Source organism: Geotrypetes seraphini, chromosome 2 (genome assembly GCF_902459505.1).
Source record: "Geotrypetes seraphini chromosome 2, aGeoSer1.1, whole genome shotgun sequence".
Lineage (NCBI taxonomy): Eukaryota > Metazoa > Chordata > Amphibia > Gymnophiona > Dermophiidae > Geotrypetes > Geotrypetes seraphini.
In genome coordinates, this window is record NC_047085.1 from 436,028,741 (window position 1) to 436,055,490 (window position 26,750).

The 26,750-nt window shown below is 43.8% G+C and overlaps 1 protein-coding gene across 3 annotated transcripts in view; it reads left to right on the forward strand.

Annotated features, from left to right (window-relative positions):
• MLLT10 (MLLT10 histone lysine methyltransferase DOT1L cofactor) overlaps positions 1-26,750 on the forward strand; it is a 692,838-nt gene that overhangs the window by 451,838 nt on the left and 214,250 nt on the right. For all 3 annotated transcript variants that reach the window (XR_004538143.1, XR_004538144.1, XM_033931325.1), the window contains one exon: positions 26,106-26,284. Coding sequence is in view for 1 of the 3 variants with exons in the window: in XM_033931325.1 (XP_033787216.1) it covers positions 26,106-26,284 (179 nt within the window). In the remaining 2 variants the exon portion in view is untranslated. The remainder of the gene's footprint in view (positions 1-26,105; positions 26,285-26,750) is intronic.

Below are 26,750 nucleotides of genomic sequence, written 5' to 3' on the forward strand. Positions count from 1 at the left end.
TGGGATACTTTGGTTAAAAACAAGAAAAAACCTCCACCTGCTCGTCCTTTACAGGTCACAGTCTACCTACCAATGTTGGTTTTCTGCTAGACCCTTGCAACTGCCTCAGTCTCAGCCTCGCAGATAACGGCAACCTCAACAGCAGCAGCCTCGCTAACAACAGCAGAAGCAACCGGCTGCACAACCTTCTTTGAATGGCTGGTTATACTAGGAGAAGCTATGCTGTAATGCCCAGTTCCCCCGACCTTGAGAAAGTTCGGCAAAACGCGTCGGGAAGGGGAATGGACTTTGAATAAGCTAAGTCTATTATTTATACAAAATAATTGAAATAAGTAAATAGTTGGGAAACAGTACTTTGAATCATGAAGAATCCCACCATCTGTATCTATTGATAAGGGTGGATATCTGAATTCCTAAGATTTACTGCTGTAAAGAAAGTGGACTAAGAAAGTATTTATAAAACATTGATATATTATCTAGCGCTATTATACTATTTAAGCTGGAGTCCCTGGATAACACCTGTTACGGTAAGTAACTGTGCTTTTTGTTCCCTAACAATTAGACTATTTTCCTTGAATTAATTTATGAATGAATTATTTTGTGTGTCTGACTTTTCATGCCCATTGATGTTTTACATGACATACATTTCAAGGGGCTGACTATTGTACTTTCCAAGATAAAAGCAATCACACCTAAACAAACCAAAATGGCGAAATTGATCCTATTGACATTTCATCTGTATTATTGTGGTTTTCTTCATGGATTGTGTGTGTGTGTCTGTGTCAGGCTGTGACCTAGAGAGGTCAGGGTTCAAATCCTACTGACACTCCTTGTAGCCTTGGACAAGTCACTGAACCCTTTATTGGCTCAGGTACAAACTTAGGGTTAGATTCACTAAGCCCACCGATCGTGTACCGTCCTGATTTTCCTCCAACCCGATTCACTAACCTCTGTGCCGATCATCCTCTGATCTGATCCGCGCATGCAAATGTAGGCAGGCAGCGATTCACTAAAAAAAATGAGGAATGCCGACTGGGCTGGCTGATCCCAAAACAAATGACTGCTGAGGACCAATCACACAAGTCCCTGCCGACTCTCCTGCTCCATGCCGCCCTGAAATCCCAGCCAACTTCCACCAGCTCTGCTCTGTCTGCTTTGCTCTCTGCCCTGAGTAAAGCATCTCCTGCTCTCTGCCATGATTCTCCTGCTATAAGCTGTAGCGATGGAGTGTTGGGGTCCTGATTGGGACTTTTGCTGAGCAGGTTTCAGGAACCAGGGTTGAGGGTTATGCTACTGCCTGGTAGGTAACCTGTTCATTACAAAAGTATATTTATTTATAAACCTGACAGTAGAAACCAGGAAGGCCTAACAAGGGAGAGGCTAAAAGAAGCTGTGGGATTATAAGCTCCTTGCTTTCTGACGTGGTTTTCCTGCTTGGTGCCCCGCTCTCTCTGCCCCGATTCTTGCTGGCCGCCCTGCTCCCCTACTCTCCTGCTTGCCGCCCTTCCCTGCAGCGTGAGCCCGTGGTTTTAACCCGCTTTAAACCCACGGGTTAAAATCACGGTCTCGTGAGTAAAAAAGTAAAAATAAAAAAGCACAGACATCAAACGCATGTGCAGACCATCTACAGGCAAAGAAGATGTCTGTGCATGCATCAGGATCACTCTCAGGTTGTCCGTGTGGTCGGTGGGGGGCATTCCTCCGATCGCGCTCATTTGAATACAGACCCATTGTGAATCAGTCGGCCTGCCTCGGATCAGACATGGATTGGAGTGAATCGGGAAGATTAGTGAATCTAGCCCTTAGATTGTAAGCCCTCTGGGGACAGAGAAGTACCTGCTGTACCTGAATGTAACTCATCTTGAAAGAGTGTGAGCTAAAATTAAATAAAAATAAAACAAATTTAGCACCTCCAGAGGAAATAGAGGGATGTGGGCCTTTGTTCAATTTGAAGAAAAGATGGTGAAACTGTTGGTCATATGTACTTTGATGTGTGAATGTGGTCTGGGGCATGGATGCTTTGATCTTAGATTTTCCTTTTACATGAGGGATTTTCAGACTTTGTTTACTTTGTCCTTTCTTTTTTTGATTCTCTTTGCTTAGGATAAAAATGGATACAAATAATTTATAGTTTCTTCTATGTGAAGGATTAAACTGTTTTTCCTCTCCAATGTGACAGTTATACCACAGGGCAGCACAGGGTGCTAGCCAGTGAGGGGATGAACTATGGGTCCCAGGATGCACTGGGCTCAACATCTCAGAGCTGAGTCACCTTAGAGGAGCTGGGACAATTATACTGAGTCACAGGGGCGGACTTCAGGCAGGAAGGAGAATTTATGCTTTAGCCTGAGATCAGTTGAGAAAAGTTCCTGAGGGGGCGAGATTCTCAAGGAAGATACTTCAGAGAGAAGAAGTCTCAGAGATAGGAAACTTCCCTAGCCGTGGGTTGGATCAAAGCCCTGGGAAGATGTGGAATTGTGAGAGAGAGACTGTTCAGACATGGTTGCTAGTAGCTTGGCTAAGGTAAGCCCAAAAGCCCTTTGCTGACTAATATGTGAACTATTGCAAGGACTGACCATAAAAGAAGTGGAGAGCATTTATGTTACAATCCCTGAGCTCAGATTATGTAAAAGAATAAAAAGTTTTTGTTGCACCTTTTACAGTGCTCGTGGTTGTATGCTGTTTGGATGAGCCCAGACTGGACCCTGCCACATATTGTACTGAAACTCAAGATTGGTGCTTCTGCCACAGAGAAGCTGATCCAGATACTTTAGATATTGGGACCTCACTGTAGTAGTACAGGATTTTATTTTATTTTTCACAAAGGCTAAGGAGAAAAGCACCGCCTTAGAAGCGCTGGATAAGCAGGTTTAAATTTTTTTTCCTTTTCTGACAGTTTAGAGCAGTGTACAGTATCGCAAATTATGTGCCTCGGCAGATTCCAGGTGTGTCATGAGATGCCAGCGAAGAGGAGAGGCGCCGACTGACTGCTTACAGGATGTGCCTTTCATGGTGAGAGGCACATCCTGTAGTCAGTCGGTGCCTTCCTCTCCTCCTCGCTGATGCCTCTGCTCCTTCTCACCTCTCCTTCTGCAACATCCCCCCACCGGCGGTAATAGGAGGTTCAGGGCCACAGCTGGAGGACATACACATATGCTTGGATATCGATGTGATGACATCATGCATGCACATGATGTAATTGCGTTGCATCTGTGCATTTCCGGGTGTCCTCCAGCCGCAAAATTAGTGTGCCACACCTTAAAAAGTTTGTGACACACTGGTTTAGAGAGAGAGAAAGCTACAGCAGATATCTGACAACATTAATTAGGATGCTGATTGCAGCGGAGGAAGAATGTAGCCTAAGGCGCACATAGGTTATGCAAGAGAAGGGAAGAACAGCTGAAAAACCTTCCCTAATCAAGGCAGAGTGCAAAAGAGAAGAAGCTGCAGTGGAAATCCTGGGGTGGAGTTACTGTGTATAAGTCAGTATTCCAGGATATTGGTGAGAATCCAGACTGCTGAATTATAGCAACAAAGAAAAGCTGGAAAAGAATGCTGACAAGCTTAATTAAGCTGCTGCAAGCACCTGATAGAGTGTGAGTAATTGCAACATTAAGAAGAAGGGAATAGCAAGCTGGACAGCATTCCCTAATTAGGCACACTGATACAGCTGAATATTTGCTGTAAGAAGGTGGCTTGACAGAAAAAAAGAAAAATGTATTCTGTCTGCTGAAAAGAGCACTTGGAAGTCCTGGAATAGAGTTACTTCTTAGAGACCAAGACCAAGCTGCTTGTACAGTGAGAAGTGGAAAAGCAAGACTTCAAGATGAGAGTGTGGGAACTGGAGTGGCAAGAAGCATGGTTAACCATGCGGCCCCCTGGAAATGCAGAGGGCTTCCAACCCTGGAAACAGAGCACAATTAGGAGGCCAGAAAAGACCAAATAAGGTCAACAACCAGTTCCATAGAGTGGCTGACATAGAAGCAAGCTAAGTGATCTGCCAAAGGTCAGAGGAGCCCAAGTACCCTGGAGTCAATAGACATCCAGGAGGCAGCCAAGCCAGCAGAGGGAAGCAGGTTGTGAAACTGAAGCCTAAAAGCTCCAAGAAGGGAAAGGAGACCAGTGAGGGGCACTGGGTAGCAGTCCAAACCCTGCTTCAGATACAGTCTAAGTGAGGGAGCATGGTCAAACCCTGCAATTTGTGGAGCCCACTGAAAGATGGGATGGGATATCTACCATGATGCCTTAGCCGGAAGGGGAGACTGAGCCCCAGGAAGATTACCCGTTAGGAGTTCAAAGCCCACCTTGGGATCTAGCCATTAAGCTGGAGGCAGCTCACCGTTATATTGAAGATTTGCTAGAAGACTAGAGACTAGCTGCAAAATGTGTGACCCAGTTAAGGAAGGAAAATAACACCCTCCAGGGACAACTGGTAATGATGGAAGACTAGTTGCAAAATCAAAATGAGAAAGTGAAAGTACATTGCAGAGCATAGAGGCAGAGAATGCCAAACTCCGGATAGTCCTAGACTAAAAGTCTAAGGTGGTAAGGAAGCAGAGTGCCTAGTCACAGGGGAGGGACTTAGCATTAATAGAAATGCAAGCAAGGCTGGAGGAGCTCCACTCCTTAGAAATTGCCTTCACCTCGCCCCACAGATACTACCAGTTCTTAATTTCTCTTGAATTCACCAATGATCTACTGTATCCCACCATTTATATCTCTTTTTGTAACCCGCCTTCTCAACTTCTCTTGAATTTATCAATGATCCAATATTGTAACCCAGCTTTTATAACTCTTTTGTAATCCGCCTTGAACTGCAAGGTAATGGCGGAATAGAAATCTCTAATGTAATGTAATGTAATCTACTGAGAGGAGCAGCTGGAGAAAGAGAATGGGGCCAAAGCCAGGATGTTTGGCTACAAGCTCAATTGAAAGCCAAAACACAAGAACTTGTGAACTTAAGAAGCTGCATGAAGCAGAAAGCAGAGGAGGTTATCCAGCTATAGGGGCAGGTAGCCTATGTGGCATCCTCAAATTCAACCCTGCTTTGCGGGTGGCAGAATTAATTGTGGAAGGAGAAAAGGCAAGAGAGCTCACCCAGGTTGCAGAGGAGCAATGGGAGAATGCCTTGGTTGAAATCAGCCAGACACATGAACAGTACAAGCAACTAGAACTGCTGGTGGAAAAACTGCACTGTAAGTAAGGGAGCTCAGCTTAAGGGAGCATATTACATGCTGGTGGAAGAGAAAGCCAGCTGGGAACAAGGGAAGGAAAGAATAACCTGCAGGGTACAGAAATTGCAAAAACAATTGGAGAAGCACATCCTCATTGACCACTTAAGGAGATAGAGAACAAGCTGACTGAGAAGGTAGCCCAGAAAGTGATACAGCTGACACAACAGCAACAAATGTCCCAGAAGTTGGGCTGAGTCAGCCTGTTAACAATCCAGAGGGAGGACTATCAGGCCAAAGTGAAGCAGCTGCAGCAGGAGTTAGCAGCAACAGTGCCAGGCTGGCAGTATACCAGGCTGCAGGAGCAGCTAAATGAAGCAGTGCAGAACTTTGAGGCAATGAAAGCCAAGACAAGGGGGCTGGAAGAGCTGAATGGCAAACTCCAAAGTAATTTACAAGAGATGAACCTGCTGTAGGAGCAAATTGCTATGTTGGAGGTGAAGCTCTAGCAGCAACAGGACGAGAAAGAAGGGCTGCTGGCACAGTGGGATGACCTCCATACTCAACTGCAGGAATATCTGCATACTAACAGTTGATTATTGGAGCAGGAGCAGGGGTAGCAGAGGAAGCAGCTGCATCAGGACCTGAAGGAAACCAGGAAGAATGCAGAGAACTGAAAGGCCATGCTTGACAAGATGGCAATTGAAAGGCAGAGGGAGCAAGCTTGGCATAAAGAGGAGGTGCTGGATATCCGAGCCAAATACGAGAAAGCACCTTAGGAGCAACCGACTGAAGAATTATCAAGTTGTGAAAACAAGGATACAAGATCTGGAAAACATGAATGCCAGGTTTCAGAATTCAGTACATGAGTTCTGGCTCCAGAAGGGGAGGGAGCCAGTGGAAAAGAGAAAGTAGCCCAGCTAGAGAGGGCCGGCTGGCAGAAGTAAATAAGTTGCTGACCCAGCAACTGGCAGACCTGCAGGAGAAAACAAGAGCAGATTGTGTCAGTATGCAGGAGCACCAATAAAAGCTGACAGTAGTGGAGAAAATAGTGCATACAGTCCAAAGCCAGCTAGCACAGGAGGAAGTCTCTAAGGGAGAGGCCCTAAAACAGGGGTAGGGAACTCCGGTCCTTGAGAGCCGTATTCCAGTCGGGTTTTCAGGATTTCTCCAATGAATATGCATTAAAAGCAGTGCATGCACATAGATCTCATGCATATTCATTGGGGAAATCCTGAAAACCCAACTGGAATACGGCTCTCGAAGACCGGAGTTCCCTACCCCTGCCCTAAAAGAACTAGTGTGTAAGGCTATCCAGCACAAGAGGAATGCGCAGATAAGAGCTTGGCTGGAGAGCCAGCTTCTGGATATGAAAAAGAGATCTGAGAATTAACAAACACAGAAGCACTGGCTGGAAATTTTAAATTAGCTTATTTATAAGTAATAATGAAGAAGTAATTAATTGGTTTGCGGTATAAGTTATTCAAGCTACTGTACCTAGATTATAAACAGTGAATAGTTATTAATAAACTCTCTGTCTCAATTCATACACACAAATAAATTCTGCCTTTTCTTAACAGAACTAGAATTTTATATTTGCCATATTTTTTCAGAAATAACACAACTACTCAGATTCTGTATATATTGTCATATTTTTTTCAGACATAACACAGCTCCTCAGATTCTCAGTAACTTTAAATTATAAATTTAATCAAGGAAAAAAAAACAGATCACCACCCAAGATTCACGGAAGCCTGCTCAAAAAAAAGGAGAGGAAAAAAAACCAAATAAAAAATCCTGCCTTCATCCCTTAAACCTAGGGTTACCAAACATCTGGATTTACCTGGACTTGTCTTCTTTTTAGAGGACTCTCCAGATGTCTGGATGGCTTTTCAAACTTGGTACTATGTCGAGGTTTTGAAAAGCTTTGAGCTCAGGGCCATGTCTGAAGGGCATCTGCACAAGCACGGATGTAACACAGTGCTGTCATATGCATGCGTGTGATGTCATCATATCACAACTGCGCATGCTCAGAGGCCTTCCAAACGTGGCTCCGAGTTCAAAGAGAAGAGGTTTGGAAGGTGGGGCTGGGGCATTACTTGAGCAGAACAGGGCTAGATGGAACTGGGCAGGGCTGGGGGCGGGGACACATGTCTGGGTTTTACAGTCATAAAATCTGATAACCCTACTTAAACCACACAACTATTCGAATGGAAAGTCCCCAAAATTTCATGTTCTTGTGTCCTAAAATCAGCTCATGGTGCAGTCTTCATGGGGGGGAGAAGGGGGGAAGAACTCTCACACCTAACCCTTTCTCAATGGCCTAGGTTGGCTCTACCCCTGCAGTCCCCCTATTCTTCAGGTACCTTATTTGTCCAGTTCGACAGGTCATCAACCCTTTCCCAGAAATTATTAACTTATCTGGGTCACCATGAGCTTCATAATCTCAGATACCTGTTCCCTTACAGGGGGCAATGTCATGTCGACCCTGCAACATGTATCTTATGTTAGCTATGCTTTGGTACTTCTCAAACATATACTATATGGGATTCCAATTCAAATAGTGTGATTTGGAAGAAAAAAAACAGGATAGCAATCAAAGGTGAATGCCATTCTAAAAAATCCCCCCCCAAAATCTAGGCTTCCCTAGGCCTTTCAGCCATCAGAGAGAGACAACTTCCCTTGTCTTCCATTTAAAAATTAACATCTAACTCACTATTCCTTGGTATCCCAAAATTCATATAATATATATATATATAGGACAGAGACACACAGACACTCACAGAAGGACAGGGGGCTAAAGAGACAGATTAAAAAAATAACAAAACACTAAGGAGAAAGAGAGACACAGGTAAGGAGTGCTGCTGGGCAGGGGGAGCAGGGAAGAGGGTCAGGGGGAAAAAAGAAGGAGTGCTGCTGGACAGGCAGAGCAGGGAAGAGGAACAGGGGAGCAGGTAAGAAGTGCTGCTGGACAGGGGGAGCAGGGAAGAATGACTGCAGAGCAGGGAAGAAGTGCTGCTGGACAGGGGGAGCAGGGAAGAGGGACAGGTGGAGCAGGTAAGGAGTGCTGCTGGACATGGGGAGGTAAAAGGAAGGGAGAAGGCCTACTGCTGGACAGGTGGAACAGGCAAGGGGTGATGGTTGACAGCCGAGGAAAGAGAGAGACAGAATGCGGCCAAGAAGAGAGAGAGAAAAAAAAATAAAGACACACACATCTATTCTAGCACCCGTTAATGTAACGGGCTTAAAGACTAGTATATATATATATAAGAAATTTAGACCTAACATTCCTCCTCTAGATACATTTGTGCTGAAGTAGCACAACTGCTGGGGAGCTAATGTATCTCCTAGATATATGTAATATAGAATGAATGTAATTAATCATAATTCAGTCAGATTAATAACTATTTAATGTTTATTAAAACATAATAATATTACAAAAACTCAAAAAAGGGGGAAGAAACCCAAACAGTAGAAAAACTGATCTTCCCTAACCCTGAAACAAGGGTGAGGGGGAGAGACAGCTGGAACCAAAAAAATATAAGAATTTTTTAATAATGTGTAGTAAATGGGGAGCCCTCAGTCACACAGCTTGCAGTGGGGTTTACACAGCCCCTAATGCACCAGCTGTCACATCAATGTGCCCATATGGGCATAGTCTGTGAAACATCCTTTAATTTCCAACAGATTTATATACTTTTTGAACTTCCCGGGCTTGACGTTACATGTGATGGCGTCACTTGTTCTGCAGGTATTAGCAGAGGCGTTTCGCTGGGTCCAGCGCCATTTTCTTCTATTCCGTTCTGGCGGGTGTCCGAACGAGTTGGACTACAGCACTCAGCGGTTGGTTCCTGAGGAAGGGGGTCTGTTGTACCCTTGAAACGGGGTTCCGTTGGATGGACATATTTGGATAAGCCTTTTGGCTGCCTTGAGCCTTTACCCACGGAGAAGCTAAGTACTTTTTAGACTGTCTGCTTGTTCCTCTCGCCCTTGCCTTTTTGGTTGATTTGGTCGCTTCTGTACCCTCGGATGAGAGGCAGACACAGCTTCTACCATTTTGTTGATTATTATTTGCACTTTTAGCACTTTTTTTGGTGCACTAGTATACATTCAGTTACTTTTGAGTGAGCCCGAGGATGTTTCACAGACATATGCCCATTGATGTGACAGCTGGTATAAACCCCACTGCGAACTGTGTGACTGAGGGCTCCCCAGTTTAGGGAAGATCCGTTTTTCTACTATTAAAACATAATGACATTATCAGTGCATATCTTTGTTATATCATGTAAATATATGTGTTTTCTGTATTACTCTTAATCATTCTATATGTGTAATATAAAGAAAAAGCCAACACTGTAGGTCGTGGGGTAAAAACAATCGCAGAATAAACCTACTAATATCACTCCAGTAAACTTGCTGGGGATATCTGCCTTTGAAATGCAACCCATTTGCCAAGATGCTTAGAGAACAGGATGAACAGGCCTCAGAAGCCATGGGGCAAGACGTTGCACCGGAGCTATGGAGGGGATCTTAAAAACAGCTGCAGCTCCCTCCCAAACTTCTATCATTGGCCTCAGTGCTCCTTACTTCTCTTGAGCACTGGCTGTTCCTAAATATATTTTTCTTTTGTTTTCTGTTTCTTTTACTTTAAAGCACTGGCAGTTGCAGAACTGACTAAGTATCAGCAAATATAGCAAAAATCAATAAAGCTTGTCTTATCTTTAGACATATGCCGCTTGTATGAAATCTATCCACTTCTTTCTGTCTCTGTGCAGATTGAATCAATCACGGGATGACCTCCTGACTCTATTCTGCCAATGTTAGCCAGCGTTTCATGAGGAAACTCATTTCTTCAGGGCTCTGCACACAAGAAAAGTAAATTACAAAAACTCAAAAGAAAATTTGCAGAAACTGCACAAATATATACAAAAGTTGCTGAAATAAAGTTACCTGAAGTGTTATGGACACTGCTGCTCTCTTGAGTTAGAGCCAGTGTCTATTTAAATGCAATGCTCAGAGCCAGTCTCGTTGTGACAATCATGTGATCAGGTCAGGCACACTTACTTCTGACAGCTGGAGTGCCTACATTTCCCAGAACGCTCTTATGATGCTGACAAAAAAAAGAATAATTCTTTAAAAGAGAAACATTACCCTCAACTTTACACTGTCTAGGGATGGAAATTAATAAAAGTAGACCCAATCAATTGAACTGTTTAGCCCATTAGGCTGTACACTTTTGAGCTTGTAAATCCAGCGTTGTTCCTGCCGCAGGAGTCTGAGCTTCCTGTTCCCACCACGCTGATTAGCTGGAATATAGTCAGCCACAAAACATTTAAGGTCTTCAAACCTATGTAGGTACTGGACACAGTGTTACACCATAGGTGCATTAAGCACTTCTCTGGTTATCACACTCATTTGCTCATAGTCAAGATGTCTGTCCAATATAAAACTTACCACATGGGCATACAAAACAGTATACTACATATTCTGTGTTACAGTTTGTCTGGTATCTTAAAGTATATGTTCGCCCATCAGTGGGATTGTTGAAATCTTTAATAGAAAGAGTAATATCACATGTTTTGCAGTGGGTCATTCTATGTCACGTGGACCAATACTGAAAACTGCCCACACTCAACCCCCTTGAAATCCAGCCAAATTTTACAGGGGTGTTGTCTAGGGTCTCAAATGAAATGCTGCAAAAGATTTTGGATCTATCTCAATTTGGCCAGGAGCTAGGGGTGGTTGAACAAAAGCAATTGATCCACTCCCATGCCTTGTGTGACCTAAAACACCAACTTTGCTTAAGCACTGCTGTAGAAAGAAATTACCTAGGATTCCAAAATTTTGCAGTTTGGTACAACACCTTGGGGCAAGTTTCTGTGCCAAGTTTGAAAAATTTTGCAAACGTGCTTCCATTTCTACAGGTCAGCAAAGTAGGCAAAAAAATTCACGAATGAAAATTTTTGGACAGTTTGGCTTCATACTGCTGCTGGTAGGTAAGTCAGCTGAGGGTACAACTTTACTAGCAGACATGTACCATGAGGTACTTCCAAAATTTGCAATATGAGCTTTTACAGTCGAGTGAAACTGAAAATATATGACCATCCCAAAAATATGGCTTTATGCATTTATGCAAATTTTTACTTTTTCAGATTCAAATATCTCTAATGTGTAGATTTTTTTAAAAAAATATATAATTTAAAAGAGCATGTTTTTTTGCTACAGAAGCTATCCTGTTTCATCTTGGGTCCGATCTTTCTTTGATGAGAATTTATGGTTTAAAGATAAGCATTACTTGCTTGCGTAAACATGTTATGTTGAAGGGTCATTGGCACTTCATTGTGAATGTGCAGTGGAATTATATTGATCTGAAACCTCATAACCAAGCTTTGCCAGCTACAAGTACTCATCTCGTACTATGCTCAGCGTTTGACAAACTTACTGTGCACTTTTGCAAGATGACAGTCAAAACATGCATTGGCTTGCACAAACTACTTACTGCGTGCAAGCCCAAATGCATAATCATGTGATTCATAAGAATGTATGCATAGCTGTAGTAGTATGTCTGATACATGCAGCTTTTCTGAACATGTTTTGACTTGCAACTATCACAGCACAGTGTCTGTATGAACAAGTCTGGCTTTAAGGTTCATCATGTCCTTATAACACCAAATGACTTTATTATTTCACAAAGGTTGCCTTTGGCGTGTTGCTTTCCATTTATTCTTTCTGTGCATTCTGTGCAGCATCTGGTTTTTTCTCTAGTTAACTAGGTATGCCAGTGTGAATTTTGGAAACTTACTCTGCACTTGCTGACATGTACAACTTGCTTTGCTCTATTTTCATTATGTTCTTACTGATATTTGTCACCTTACTTTTATTCTGTATTTTTAGGTGACTCTTATCTTTTGGAGACTAATAATAAGCTAGAGCCCTGCAGTATTGGAATCTATGATAGTTCTGAGTGCCAGAAACCATCTACCTTCTATTCTGGAAAAAGCTGCTTGAAGCTTATTTCTGATTTCTGTTAGCCTGATCAAGAATTAATTAAAAGACGCTCTGGATTTTCCTCTTTGTCCGTGGAATCTAATATCTGTACTCATCATGAAGCCTTGATTCTGATTAAGTTTGAATTTCTACAGAAAAAGTGCTGTAATCGTTCAGAAAACAGAATCACAGCAATATCAAAGGTCTACGCCCAATTGATCTTCCTGCAGCTGATCATTTAAAAGCTATCACAAAGCACAAGTTTAAACAAGGCCAAAAGGTTTGCACAAGATGCAGGCAAGACTTGCATGTCAAACTGCAAGATCTAAGTAGCCCTAAGTCTGATTCTGACAGTGATGCAGCTGAAAACTCAATGCCAGCTTTTCACCACTAGGAATCTCCTCTAAAGATTCAATGGATTAGCAAGCAAAATTCCTTAAGTTATGCTAAACGCAAACTCTCTGAAGCCCATAATGCAATTGCACACCAAATTGCAATTATTGGTGACTTAAATCCAGCTTATATCAAAGCAGAACCAGAAAGTGGCCAATGTAAAAGATGTTCTGACTATGACCTTCTATTGACTGAACTGAAGCAGAAGTTGGAACTATCTAGTAATAGGGAAAAAATACAAATTCTCATTCGTGCTCCACACAACTGGACTATTGAGAAAACTGCTTTGGAATTTGGCATTTCGACAAGAATGGTTAAAAAGACCAGGAAGCTGAAACAGCAGGGTGGAATTCTTCCTGTTCCAGCAACAAAGAGAGGAAAAGTGCTTTCCAGCAGATTACACAGAAAGTCCTGGATTTTTATGAAGACGATGAAAACTCTAGAATATGCCCAGGCAAAAAAGATTGTCTCTGTTCGGATCAGTTGGGAAAAAGTGCAAAAGCAGAAATGATTGCTATTATGCAATCTGAAGGAACTGTATACCACCTATCGCAGTCAGCATGGGCCTGAAATTGGGTTCTCAAAGTTCTGTGAGCTTTGGCCACAGTGTCAGTCAGTTCATCAAGGACTCATTCAGTCTGTGTCTGCACAATCCACCAGAATGTGAAACTTATGCTTTCAGCAGTTGCAGTTCCAGATGACTACAAGGTGCTTCTGAATAAAACTGTCTGTGATATGAATTCAAAAAACTGCATGGTGCAGCGGTGTGAAATATGTCCTGGGCAGATACTCTGGAGGAATATTTTACTGAGTTCTTTGGTGAACATAATCCAGATGATATCATTGAATTTAAGCAGTGGATTCACACTGATCAGGATACACTGGAAACTCGAGGACTTCACTTCTGAATTAATTTTATTTCCAAGTACCAAAGTGCTTATTTGAAGGAACTGAAAGAAAATATAAAAGAGGGGCATGCTATTGTTTTGATGGACCTCGCTGACAATTATTCCTTCATCATTCAGGATGCAGTACAGGGGTTTCACTGAGAAAATAGCCAAGCAACATTACACCCCTTTGTTGTCTACTTCTGCACTCCTGATATCCAAAGCCTATGCATATGCATGATCAGTGACTACTTGCGTCATGATACTATTGCTGTGCATGCATTTTTGAGGAAGCTTATTCTTCATCTGAAGAAGTCTTGCCTGTCTTAAGCCATATTCACTACTTTAGTGATGGTTTTGCTGCGCAATATAAAAACTTCAAGAATTTCATTAATTTCTGACTTTCAAATTACTGCTGAATGGAACTTCTTTGGCACCATCTATGGCAAATCTCCATGTGATGGGATTGGGGGAACAGCCAAGCATTTAGCTGCGTATGCCAGATTACAACACCCTCTCAATAACCAAATTTTGACACCAAGGGATCTATTTGAATTATGTGATAAATCTGTCTGGGGAATCAAATTTTTCTTCATTTCTAAGGAAGATATTGAAGCAATTAGACCTGATCAGGAGCAATGGTTTAGTATGGGCCACACAGTGGCTGGAACAAGAGGAAATCACCAATTTAAGCCCATAGACACTTCTAGACTCTGCATTAGCAAAATTTCAAGTGACACCAGCTCATTCATTGCCAATATCTTAGAGTCTGATACTGATCCTGAACATGTCCCTACCTTTCAAGCATCCAGCTTTCAAACTGGACAATACTTAGCTTGCATATATGGTAATTCTTGGTGGATTGGTCATGTATGTGCAATTTCAATGGAAGAATGTGACATCCTGGTTAATTTTTTGCATTCACAAGGTCCTGCATGGTCATTTCACTGGCCTCCCCGCAGAGACATATGCTGGATCCCTGGACAGCATATTATTGCAGGTCTTAATTCACCTATGACCACTTCATCAGGCAGACAGTACATTTATCCACAAGCTATTTTGGCAAACATTGACCAGACTTTCAAAACCATGTGCAAGAAACTGAGTTAAAACTTGAATTTATGTGATTTCCTTATCTTTGTTAGTATGTATGCACACTTTAAATAAGTGTGATTTTTGCACTTTTCTTTTTTGTCTTTAATAAAGCTTAAAAATTTATATGATATTATCTGACTATTGGGAATGTCTTTCAGGCAATGGATTAATAACTGATAAATATGTGGTTTCAGTATATAATACACTTGCCATGATCTTCACGATCAGTGGCAGTGATGAAAATGCATGGATACAGGGAAGGAGATCATAAAACAGTAACAATCTGAACTTAACTGTGAAACTTCAAGTACCTTGTTCATTTGCATATAACATGGTTGTGTTAAACATACCTCTTCTCAATATTAAACATTTGTGCGCATATACAACTAATGCTTATCGTTGAAGCTTTAATTCTCACCAAAGAAAGGTTGGGTCCAAGATGAAACTTGATAGCTTCTGTAACAAAAAACATGCTCTTTCAAATGATAAAAAAAAAATAAAAACCCCAAAAACTATACATTAGAGATATTTGAATCTGAAAAACAGAGAAAATTTGCATAAATGCATAAAGCCATATTTTTTTAGATAGTCATATCTTCAGCTTCACTTGACTGTAAAAACTCATATTGCAAATCTTGGAAGTACCTCATGGTACGTATCTGCTAGTAAAGTTGTACCCTCAGCTGACTTACCTACCAGCAGCTGTATGAAGCCAAACTGTGCCAAAAATGTTCATTAATGATTTTTTTTGCCTACTTTGTTGACCTGTAGAAATGGAAGCACATTCGCAAAAGATTTCAAACTTGGCACAGAAACTTGCCCCAAGGTGTACCAAACTGCAAAATTTCAGACTCCTAGGTAGTTTCCTTCTGCCGCAGTGCTTATGCAAAGTTGGTGTTTTAGGTCATACAAGGCATGCGAGTGGATCAATTGCTTTTATTCAACCACCCCTAGCTCCTGGCCAAATTGAAATAGATCCAGAAATTTTTGCAGTGTTTCATTTGAGACCCTAGACAATACCCCTGTAAAATTTGGTTGGTTTTCAAGGGGCTCGAACATGGGCTCCTTGTCCACTTGACATGGAATGACCCACTGACCACCTTCTTCAATGACATCATTTATGCTCTGATTCCTGAGAATAGCAGGGCACAGTATTTCTTTAAAATTCTTTTCCCTCCTTTAGGCTATTTAAAGTCTTGTGTCTTGGAAGGCTGGCAACAGATATTAAATGCCAGTGCTTTTTAAGAATTCTAGACATACTGTCTGTGTTAGTGCCATATTTCAAGGTACATGTAACTGTTGATTCTGCTCTCCTTCCTCTCTGTTCAAATTATATTAGTAATGATCTATCTGCATATAATGCTCTCTTATAGGACTTCCGTACCACATCTTTAGGGTACCCTCATGCAATCAATCTATTATTGAAATTCTTCGACTTGATCTTAAAATCTTCCACTGTGGAGCAAATTCTCCGATATCTCAGAAATTGAGATGTAGGGCAGGCAAGCTTCTTTTTAGATGTACAGGGTGAGAGCTTGAGAAATGAAGGAAAGTGTTATGATTGGTCTGCTTGTTGAACACTCGTTTCCAGCCGATCATCCTTTCTCATCACTTGAATGTCCAGGAAAGAAATTTCAGTGGCACTACAGGTCATCACAACTTCAATTTTATAGTGCCTTTAATTAAACCATTCTATAAAGAGATCTAAAGATTCCCTAGACCCTGTCAAAAAAAAGATGTCATCTATAAAGCGAATCCATTGCTGAATCTGATTAGCGAAAAGTGAGTTAGAAATCCATTGCTCTTCACATTGCATCATAAATAGATTGGCTACTGAAGGGGCCATAGTGGCCCCCATGGCAACTCCAGATGTTTGTTGATAATATCTTCCCTCAAATTGGAAGAAATTTTTAGTTAATGCTGGCTCTGCTAGTTCCAGCAAAAGTGAGGTGGGTATGCGGTGCTCCTAATGTTGATCTAAAGAATGAGCATTGATTTCTAGAGCTTCACTCTGTGGAATAATGGTGTAGAGAGACTTGACGCCCAGCGTAACCATAAAAATATCATCCGACCCTGTGAACATAATGGATGTAATTGTGTTTAAAAAAATCTGTAGAGTCTCAGATATATGAGGCTGCCTTGCTGACCATAGGTTTCAAGAAAAAATCCACAAAATTTGAGAGCAGTTCTAGTAAAGATCCCCAACACGACACTATAGGTCTACCGGGTGGGTCACTCAATGTTTTGTGAATTTTTGGTAAAGTGTAAAGTACCGGACAGAACGGGGCTTGTACATTCAAGTACTTGAACTCATGTTTAGTGAGAAATCCTGCATTCAGTCCCCATTCTGTGATCCGTAGGATATCCTGCTGTAACATCTTAGTGAGATCCTCCTCTAATTGAATGTAGTCTTCCAGAATTGATAGTTGTCTTTAAATTTCCTCTATATACTTCGCTTTCGTTTGTAAAACAATGGCTCCACATTTATCTGCCCGGCATATAACTATATCCGCTCTTTGTTCTAATTTCTTCAAAGGCACACTCTCATCTTTGGTCAAATTATACTGTTTCTTAATGGATTTACCCCGCATCCCTGCCACCTCCGATAGAATTAGTGATTTATATGCCTGCAGTAGGGGATTCATAGGTGTAGGAGGAAGCGTCAGAGAGTGTTTGGGAAATGTAGGCACTCCAACTGTCAGGAGAAGCAAGTGTGCCTGACCCGATCACGTGATAGTCACAAAGTAATTGGCTCTGAGCACTGCATTTAAATAGACGCTGGGACACCATTCTGGCTGTAACCCGAGAGAGCAGCAGTGTCCAGATAGTACCTTTACTTCAGCAATTTTTGTATATATTTGTGCAGTTTTTGCAAATTTTCTTTTGAGTTGTTTGTAATTTATTTTTCTTGTGTGCAGAGCCCTGAAGAAATGAGTTTCCTCATGAAAGCTGGCTAACGTTGGCAGAATAGAGTCGGAAGGACATCCCGTGATTGATTCAATTTGCACAGAGACAGAAAGAAATGGAGAGATTTCATACAAGCGGCATACGTCTAAAGATAAGACAAGCTTTGTTGTTTTTTGCTATATTTGTTGATACTTAGTTCTGCAACTGCCAGTGCTTTAAAGTTTAAAAAACAGAAAACATAAAAGAAAAATATATTTAGGAACAGCCAGTACTCAAGAGAAGTAAGGAGCACTGAGGCCAATGATAGAAGTTTGGGAGGGAGCTGCAGCTGTTTTTAAGCTCCCCTCCATAGCTCTGGTGCAACATCTTGTCCCATGGCTTCTGAGGCCTGTTCATCCTGTTCTCTAAGCATCTTGGCAAGTGGGTTGCATTTCAAAGGCAGATATCCCCAGCAAGTTTACTGGAGTGATATTAGTAGGTTTATTCTGTAATATAAAGAAAAGACATACCAATTATATTTAATTTTATTCACCTCTTGTCATTATCCTTAAATAAGTTTCTTTTGAAATTTTATGTTATATTTAATATCTAATAGTGTGGTTTTAGAAGCCTCTAACAAGGTTCTTTTCTTAATTTCAATTCATTTCTTCTGTGGTAAACCTTCTTTCCACAACTTAACTGTGTCTATCTGGATCTGCGTCTTATTGATTTGTTTGTTCAACATTACTGACAAACACTTTATTACAATCAGTAACTTGAGAATAATTATGAATACCGCTACCTGTATAACACATAGAATTATTACTTGATGTTGCAGTGTGTTTAAGAAATTATGTTCTGTGGGAGAGTATGCACGATAACTGTACTGCTTCCTTAATATGATCTATCACTTGGTGAACTGCATTTCCCATAATGTGCATTGTGAATTTAAATTGTGCTTAAGAAAATTGTAATCCTGTCAATGCCTCCCTAATACTTATAGTCAAATTTGAAGTAAATGTAGACAATAGGAAATGCAAATCAGGTATTATCCTAGGACAAGCAGGCAGCATATTCTCATATGGGGTGACATCATCGACAGAGCCCTTTACGGACAGTCTGACAAGTGAACTGTCATTTTAAGTTTGAACAACTTTGCGACTGTCTGCACCGCACATATGCGAGTGCCTTCCCACCTTTCAAGGTGCAAGATTCCTCAGTTCTTCGTTTTCCGCAGAGTGAAGAAGTTTGTTTTTCCCGCTTCGCGTTTTTTTTCTCTATATATTTTCTTTTTTTTTTTTCTAATTTTCTTTTCTTTCAGTTCGACAAGGTGTTTTCAAAATAAAAAAAAGAACTTTCTATTGAGGTACTCCCCTGTTTTTGCGGTGGGAGACACGGTGTCGCGTTGTGTTATTGACTTTCTTTGGATTGATAGCTTTTTGGTTCACATCATTTTTCTTTTTCTTCATTCGCGCTTTTCTTTTCTCTAGAGCAGTTTTTACATCGTGTTCATGGAATGTGCCAAGTCTTCACAGCCATTGATGTCGAAGGCATCAGCATCGCAGGACATACCAACATCGGGGAAGTCTGCTAAGAAGCCTTTGCTTCCCAACAAACTTCACAGGTCTCTACAGCATCAAGTCGATGCAGACTAAACAGTGACACCACTGCTCTCCAGATTCTCTATATCCTATCACATTACATTGGATGTCTTCCTCATTCATTGGAATTCCTGTTTCCAAGAGAGCCATCTCCACTTGGCTTTCGGACTGTATCGCCTTTGTGTATACTGCATGGCATGTAATATCCCACAGTGTTTGAGCTATGGCTGCTTCAGTATCTTATTTCCACTCTGCCTCTATTGAGGACATTTGCAAAGTGGCTACTTGGTCCTCGTTCTACAACTTTACTTCTGACTGCTATTTGGAAAATCTTTAGAAGAGACAGTCAGTTTGGACAAGTAGTTCTGCAGAATCTCTTTACTTCCTGAGCGCCAACTTTCCCAGCAACCCTCTTGGGTTTCACCAGGCTCATGTTTATATATCCATTATCCTTGTCCACAACCATGATCCTTTCAGCGTGTGAGTCCCACATTTGAGAATATAATGCTTGTTTGCCTCAGAGAAAGCAAATATATTTGTAGCAGGTATTATCCCAGGACAAGCAGGCAGCATATTCTTAACACATGGGTGACGTCACCGACGGAGCCCTCGGTACGGACCTTTTTAACTAGAAGTTTATAGTTGGCCGCACCGCGCGTGCGCGAGTGCCTTCCCGCCCGACGGAGGAGTGCGTGGTCCCCAGTTTCTTCGTTTCCGCGGAGCAAAGAAGACGCGTGTGTTTTTTCAACGGCCGTTGAAACCACTTTTTGCCTTCCCGCTCGCGCTTTTTTTCCTTATTTTTCTTTCTTTACCTTCGGGTTTGTTTTACTTTGATTTGCCAAAAAAAAAAAAAAAAACTTTGCTTTTTCCCCCTTTTTTTCGTTTTTGCCCCGGCGGGGCCTGTTGCCATTATACAGGCCTCGGGCTTCGATTTTGCGGAGGCTATCTTCCCCTTCATGCCCCCGCAGGTCGGTTTTAAGAAGTGCCAGCGGTGTGCACGCCCGATCTCCATCACTGACCCACACAATTGGTGCTTGCAGTGTCTGGGTCCGGAGCATCGGGCGGACTCCTGCACCCGCTGTGCCACTCTTCAAAAGAGAACCCTTAAAAACCGAAGAATTCAACAAACTCTTCTCTTCGGCACCGAGTCGGCGATGGACTCCTCAACTTCAACGGCGGTACCTCAAAAATCGGCACCGTCGACCTCGACACCGACCGACCCCACATCGGCGTCGCTGGCGCCAGGTAAGCCGGCTAAGAAGCCTTCCTCTTCCCTCGTAGCGCCCTCCAAGCTACGGTGGCGACACCATCCCTACCGGCATCGCACCGGTCCCGTAAACGCTCCGCCCCGATCTCGGTGAGTGCCTCGTCATCGGCCTCCTCATCGCCGGGGCGTGGAGCGGCATCCAAGGAACCGAAGAAAAAAGAAAGCGGTTCCGATGCCACCCCTAGATGACCGTATCTCGGCCATCTTAAAAGCTCAACTCCAGGAACAGTTACAGCAACAACTTGAACACCTGTTGCCCACTATCCTGGCACCGCTCCTTCCGGTACCAGACCGGCCCGATGCCCCGTACCGAGCCCCCCGGTGTCCACCCCTTCGGTACCTGTAAACACCTCCATGCCGATCCTTTCGGCCGAACAACTCCATGTCGATCCGGTGGTTCATTCCCATGCCACATTGGATCCTCCTCGACACCAGGCGGTACGGCATTCTTCCCGGGACCGGGATCGACGCCCGGTCGTCCTCTCCTGGTACCGTTTCGGTGCGCATCTGGAAAGTCTTTGTCCAAGACTCGCCATACCGCGCCCTCCACCCCGGTGTCTCGACATGCACCAGAGGTCAGGGACCCTGACTTATGGGAGGAAACTCCTCTCGGTACCGAGGAGGATCCCTCCTCATCTGATGAGGAACCATCGGCACCCCGATGCCACCTCTAAACCAGAGCAGTCCTCATTTTCTAAATTTCTGAGAGAAATGTCTGCTGCCCTGTCTCTTCCCCTAGAATCTGACTCAAAAAAAGTCTCAAGCCTTTCTAGAGGCTTTAGACTTTGAGCAACCTCCTAAGGAGTTCCTCAAGCTTCCCGTGCATGACATCCTGAGCCGGGAAACATTTTACAAAAACTTGGAAAATCCCCTCACGGTACCGGGAGCACCCCGTAAACTGGACAACCTTTACCGTGTCATCCCTATTCCTGGATTCGACAAATCTCAATTGCCCCATGAGTCCCTTCTGGTTGAATCCACCTTAAAAAAGATCAGGCTCCATGTCTATGCCTCTACCCCTCCTGGCAGAGAAGGTAAGACTATGGACAAGTTTGGCAAGAGGGCTTTACCAGAATGCCATGCTTGCCAACAGGGCAAACAACTATTCCTTCCATTTTTCTTTCTATCTGAAAAATTTGGTCCAACAACTGTCTGCCCTCCAGAAGTACCTACCTGAGCGCAAGGTCCCGCTATTCCAACAACACATCTCTGGCCTTCTCCAATTGCGCAAGTATATGGTCCGCTCGATATACGACTCCTTCGAGCTCACCTCCCGTGCCTCTGCCATGGCCGTAGCCATGCGCCCGCTTGGCCTGGCTGAGAGTCTCCGACCTGGACATCAACCACCAGGATCGTCTGGCCAACGCCCCCTGTCTCGGGGATGAACTTTTTGGAGAGTCGCTGGATTCCACCACCCAGAAACTCTCTGCCCATGAGACCAGGTAGGACACCCTGATCAAGCCGAAAAAGAAGGCTCCGCCTGCCCGACCTTATCGACCTCAATCATCTTATCAGCGGAGGTTCTCAGCCAGGCCACTCAATCCGCCTCCCCAACAATCTCGGCGACCCCGTCAACAGCAGCACCATGCCCAGGCTCGATCTCAGGCCACTCAACCCTCTAAGCCTCCTCAGCCTGCTAAACAATCTCAGCCCTTTTGACTCTTCTCTCCAGGGCATAGCCAGTCATCCACCCTCGCTACCTCTTCCACAGCCTATCGGGGGTCGTCTCACCCATTTTCTCCAGCCGTTGGGAAGTCATCACGTCGGACCAGTGGGTCCCTCAACATCATCCGCCACGGCTACTCTCTCAACTTCCAGACTCTTCCATCGGACAACCCTCCCGTAGAGTCTGCTTCACACTCATACCCAAACCCCCCTCCTCCTGAGGGAGGTTTCAATCCCTCCTCCTTCTCAATGCCATCGAAGAAGTACCTCAAGATCAAAGGGGTCAGGGATTCTACTCCCGCTACTTCCTGGTACCCAAAAAGACGGGAGACCTCCGTCCCATTCTCGATCTCAGGGACCTCAACAAGTGTCTGGTCAAGGAAAAGTTCAGAATGCCTCTCCATTGCCACACTCTACCCTCTTCTTCTCATCACGACTGGCTATGTTCCCTGGACCTAAAAGAGGCCTACACTCACATCTCCATCAATCAGAGTTCTCGCCGCTACCTGCGGTTCCAGGTACTGCACCACCACTTATCAGTACAAGGATGCTACCGATTCGGCCTCGCTTCCTCACCCAGGGTCTTCACCAAGTGCCTTATTAGTGGTAGCGGCCTTCCTCAGGTCTCACAACCTCCAGGTGTTCCCCTACTTGGACGATTGGTTGGTGAAAGCACCTTCATCTCAATTCGTGCTACAAGCTACTCATCACACCATCTCTCTCCTCCACCTCCTGGGGTTCGAGATCAACTACCCCAAGTCGCATCTGCTTCCCACCCAGCGACTTCAATTCATTGGAGGCAGTTCTGGACACCACGCTAATGAGGGCCTTTCTCTCCCTCCGATCGCCAGCGGACCCTGCTCCATCTCTGCCGTCAGGGTGCTCATGCATCCCTCCATTCCTGCCCGACAGATGATGGTCCTCCTGGGTCACATGGCCTCGACGGTGCATGTCCTTCCTCTGGCACGTCTCCCACCTTCGAGACGCCTCAGTGGACTCTCGCCAACCAATGGTCACAGGACTACGGATCTTCTTTCTCATCCCATCTCTGTGACATCATCTCTTCAGCAATCTCTCCAATGGTGGTTGAACTCCTCAAATCTTTCCAGGGGTCTGCTTTTTCATCTGCCCCCCACCTCTATGATCATCACCACAGATGCGGCCCCCTATGCGTGGGGAGCTCACCTAGGAGACCTACGCTACCCAGGGACTTTGGACCCCACAGGAGCGTCGTCATCACATCAATTTCCTGGAACTCAGAGCCATGTTCTACGACCCCTCAAGGCTTTCCAACATGTCCTCTGTCCTCATGTCCTCCTCCTGTGCACAGACAATCAAGTCGCCATGTACTACATAAACAAGCAGGGCGGCACCGAATCTCGCCCCCTTTGTTTGGAGCTCTGCGCATCTGGACCTGGGCCACGGACCGCAATCTCTTTCTCAGGGCGGTCTATATCCAGGGCGAACAGAACTCTCTGGCCGACAATCTCAGCGCATCCTTCAACCTCACGAGTGGACGTTGGACCCTCCAACTCTGCTCTCCATCTTTGCTCGATGGGGCACTCCGCAGGTGGACCTCTTTGCAGCACCTCACAATCATCAGCTGCCCCAATTCTGTTCCAGACTCTTCTCTCCTCACCGTCTGGCTCCGGATGGCATTCCTGCTCGATTGGAGGGATTCGGTTCCTGTATGCCTTCCCTCCACTTCCTCTGATGTTGCGGACCTTGTCCAAACTCCGCAAGGACAACGCCACCATGATTCTTATCGCACCCTCCGGTGGCCTCGCCAACACTGGTTCTCACATCCTGCTCCAACTCAGCTCCAGGGAACCCATTCTCCTTCCTGTGTTTCCTACTCTACTTACGCAGCAGCATCAGTCTCTACTGCATACCAATCTTGTCTTCGCTCCACCTGACAGCTTGGTTTCTCTCGGGCTGACCTCTCCAGAGAACCTATCTCAGCGCGTCCGCCTCATCTTGGACGCCTCCAGGAAGCCGGCCACCCTCCAATGTTACCATCAGAAATGGACCAGATTCTCCTCGTGGTGTCTCCGGCATCATCAGGAACCCACCTCCTTAGCGGTGGAAAACTGTATTGGACTATTTGCTCTCAGCTGTCCAATGCTGGCCTCAAAACTACCTCCATCAGAGTCCACCTCAGTGCCATCACTGCGTTTCATGAGCCCATTCTCGGAAAACCCCTTACGGGCTCATCCTCTGGTTTCCAGATTTATGGCGAGGGCTCTTCAATATCAAACCACCACCTCAAGCCTCCTCCAGTCGTCTGGGACCTGAATGTGGTACTCTCAGCTCTCATGAAACCTCCATTCGAGCCTCTTGCCACAACTTCACTTAGACTCCTTACCTGGAAGGTGCTTTTCCTGATTGCCATCACCTCTGCCAGGAGGGTTAGCGAACTGCATTGCACTGGTTGCCGACCCACCGTTCACTGTTTTTCACCATGACAAGGTTGTTCTGCGTACCCACCCTAAATTCCTTCCCAAGGTAGGTCTCAGCTTTCTACCTCAACCAGTCCATTGTGCTGCCCGTCTTCTTTCCCTAAGCCTCACTCGCATCCTGGGGAACAGGCGTTGCACACTCTGGATTGTAAGCGTGCCCTTGCTTACTATACTTGATCGTACAAGAGCTCACCGAACATCCCCTCAGCTATTTTTGTCTTTCGATCCCAACCGTTTGGGTCGTCCTGTCTCCAAACGGACACTTTCCAATTGGCTTGCTGCCTGTATTGCATTCTGCTATGCTCGGGCCGGTCTCTCACTGGAAGGAACTGTCACGGCCCACAGAGTCCGAGCTATGGCTGCTTCTGTAGCTTTCCTCCGTTCCCACGCCCATCGAGGAAATCTGCAAGGCGGCCACTTGGTCCTCAGTTCACACATTCACTACTCACTACTGTCTGGATGCGTTCTCCAGACGGGATGGACACTTCGGCCAATCTGTGTTACAAAATTTATTTTCCTAATGGCCAACCATCCCACCTAACCTCTATTGTTAGCTTGGAGGTCACCCATGTGTTAAGAATATGCTGCCTGCTTGTCCTGGATAAAGCACAGTTACTTACCGTAACAGGTGTTATCCAGGGACAGCAGGCAGATATTCTTACGTCCCCACCCACCTCCCCGGGTTGGCTTCTTAGCTGGCTTATCCTAACTGGGGACCACGCACTCCTCCGTCGGGCGGGAAGGCACTCGCGCACGCGCGGTGCGGCCAACTAGAAACTTCTAGTTAAAAAGGTCCGTACCGAGGGCTCCGTCGGTGACGTCACCCATGTGTTAAGAATATCTGCCTGCTGTCCCTGGATAACACCTGTTACGGTAAGTAACTGTGCTTTTTCCGAGGACAACCTGCCCACCTTCCCTAGTTGTTTCTTACCTTTTTTACTGAATAGGTGGGAAGGTGCTAGCATGCACACAGTATGGGCAGTGCCAAAATAATTTAAAATGACAGTGCACTTCTTATTATTCCCTCTATAATTCCTCTACCTGCTAAGCACCAATATCTATCTTATCATTCCCTCACCTGAGCACTGTGTATAGATGTACTTTCTTCACTAGTTTGTCTATCTTGACAAGATTGTAAGCTCTTTTGAGCAGGGATTGTTTCTTATATGTTGTGATGTACAGGACTGCGTATGTCTAGTAGTGCTTTAGAAATAAAAGTAGTAGTAGGTAGCGTCTGTACCGGTTTCTGTGGATGACATCCCCACATATGAGAATATATGCCTGCTACCCTCTGAAAACACCTGTGACACGTAAGTATCTTTGCTTTATCTGACCATATATTGTTCTCACATTGAATTATCAGTATTTTTATTTTTTTTTTTTTTTACAAAGTGGTACCCACTTGAAAAATAGTGAAGATGATAGGACTCTATGGTATGAGGAATTTTTTTTTAATTGAAGAATAAATACCAATGCTTAATGAGGTTCATTTTGCAACTTGAACGAAAGGGAAGTTGATATCTGTTTTAATTTACAGTGTTTTTAAAATCTTCATATGTGAAATCAATCTATAGATTATATTATTCTTTGTTTTAAATGCATTGTATCATCCACAGTAAATATAGGCATTCAATGGTCCCAAGTATTTCCTTATATTAGTTTAGCCTGAATTTAATTTTTCTGTAACTTTTTAGGTATATATAGCAACAATGATGTAGCAGTATCATTTTCTAATACTGTATCTGGGTCCAGCTGCAGTACACCTGTTTCCAGTTCTCATGTACCACAACCTGCTGCTACACTTCTGCAACAAGTGGGAGATTTGTCACCAACTTCCACGTCTTCTGCGACTCCTGCAATATCTACTACTCAGGTAAATAACTACCAACCATTTAACTATTTAAAATTGTTCATATTCACCACAAGTGATATTTTAACCTATGAGGAAATATGAGTAATGATTGTCTAATTATTTAAAAGAAAATTGAAAGTAGAAGCTCTGCATCCATTGAAGATACATCTGTCATTTCAAGTCTTGTTTTGTAGCAGGTGAAAAGAGTTTGGAAGTACCAAGCATAAGAGGTTCTTTTCATATACTAAAAATATCAAAGGATGGGAACCTCTGTGTATATGTATCTTCTGACATATACCTCAAAAAATGCCCAGGAAAAATCTTAGAAAACCACATGTAAAAAATCTCAGCATTCCTCAGTTGCCAACATTTTGTTAACAGGGAACCTTGCGTTACCCTAAATAGTCTAAAACTCCAAAACAACAAAAACAAAATACATTTTAAAATAGCCCCAAGGCCTTACTTTCATGTTCTTTCAAAAATAATG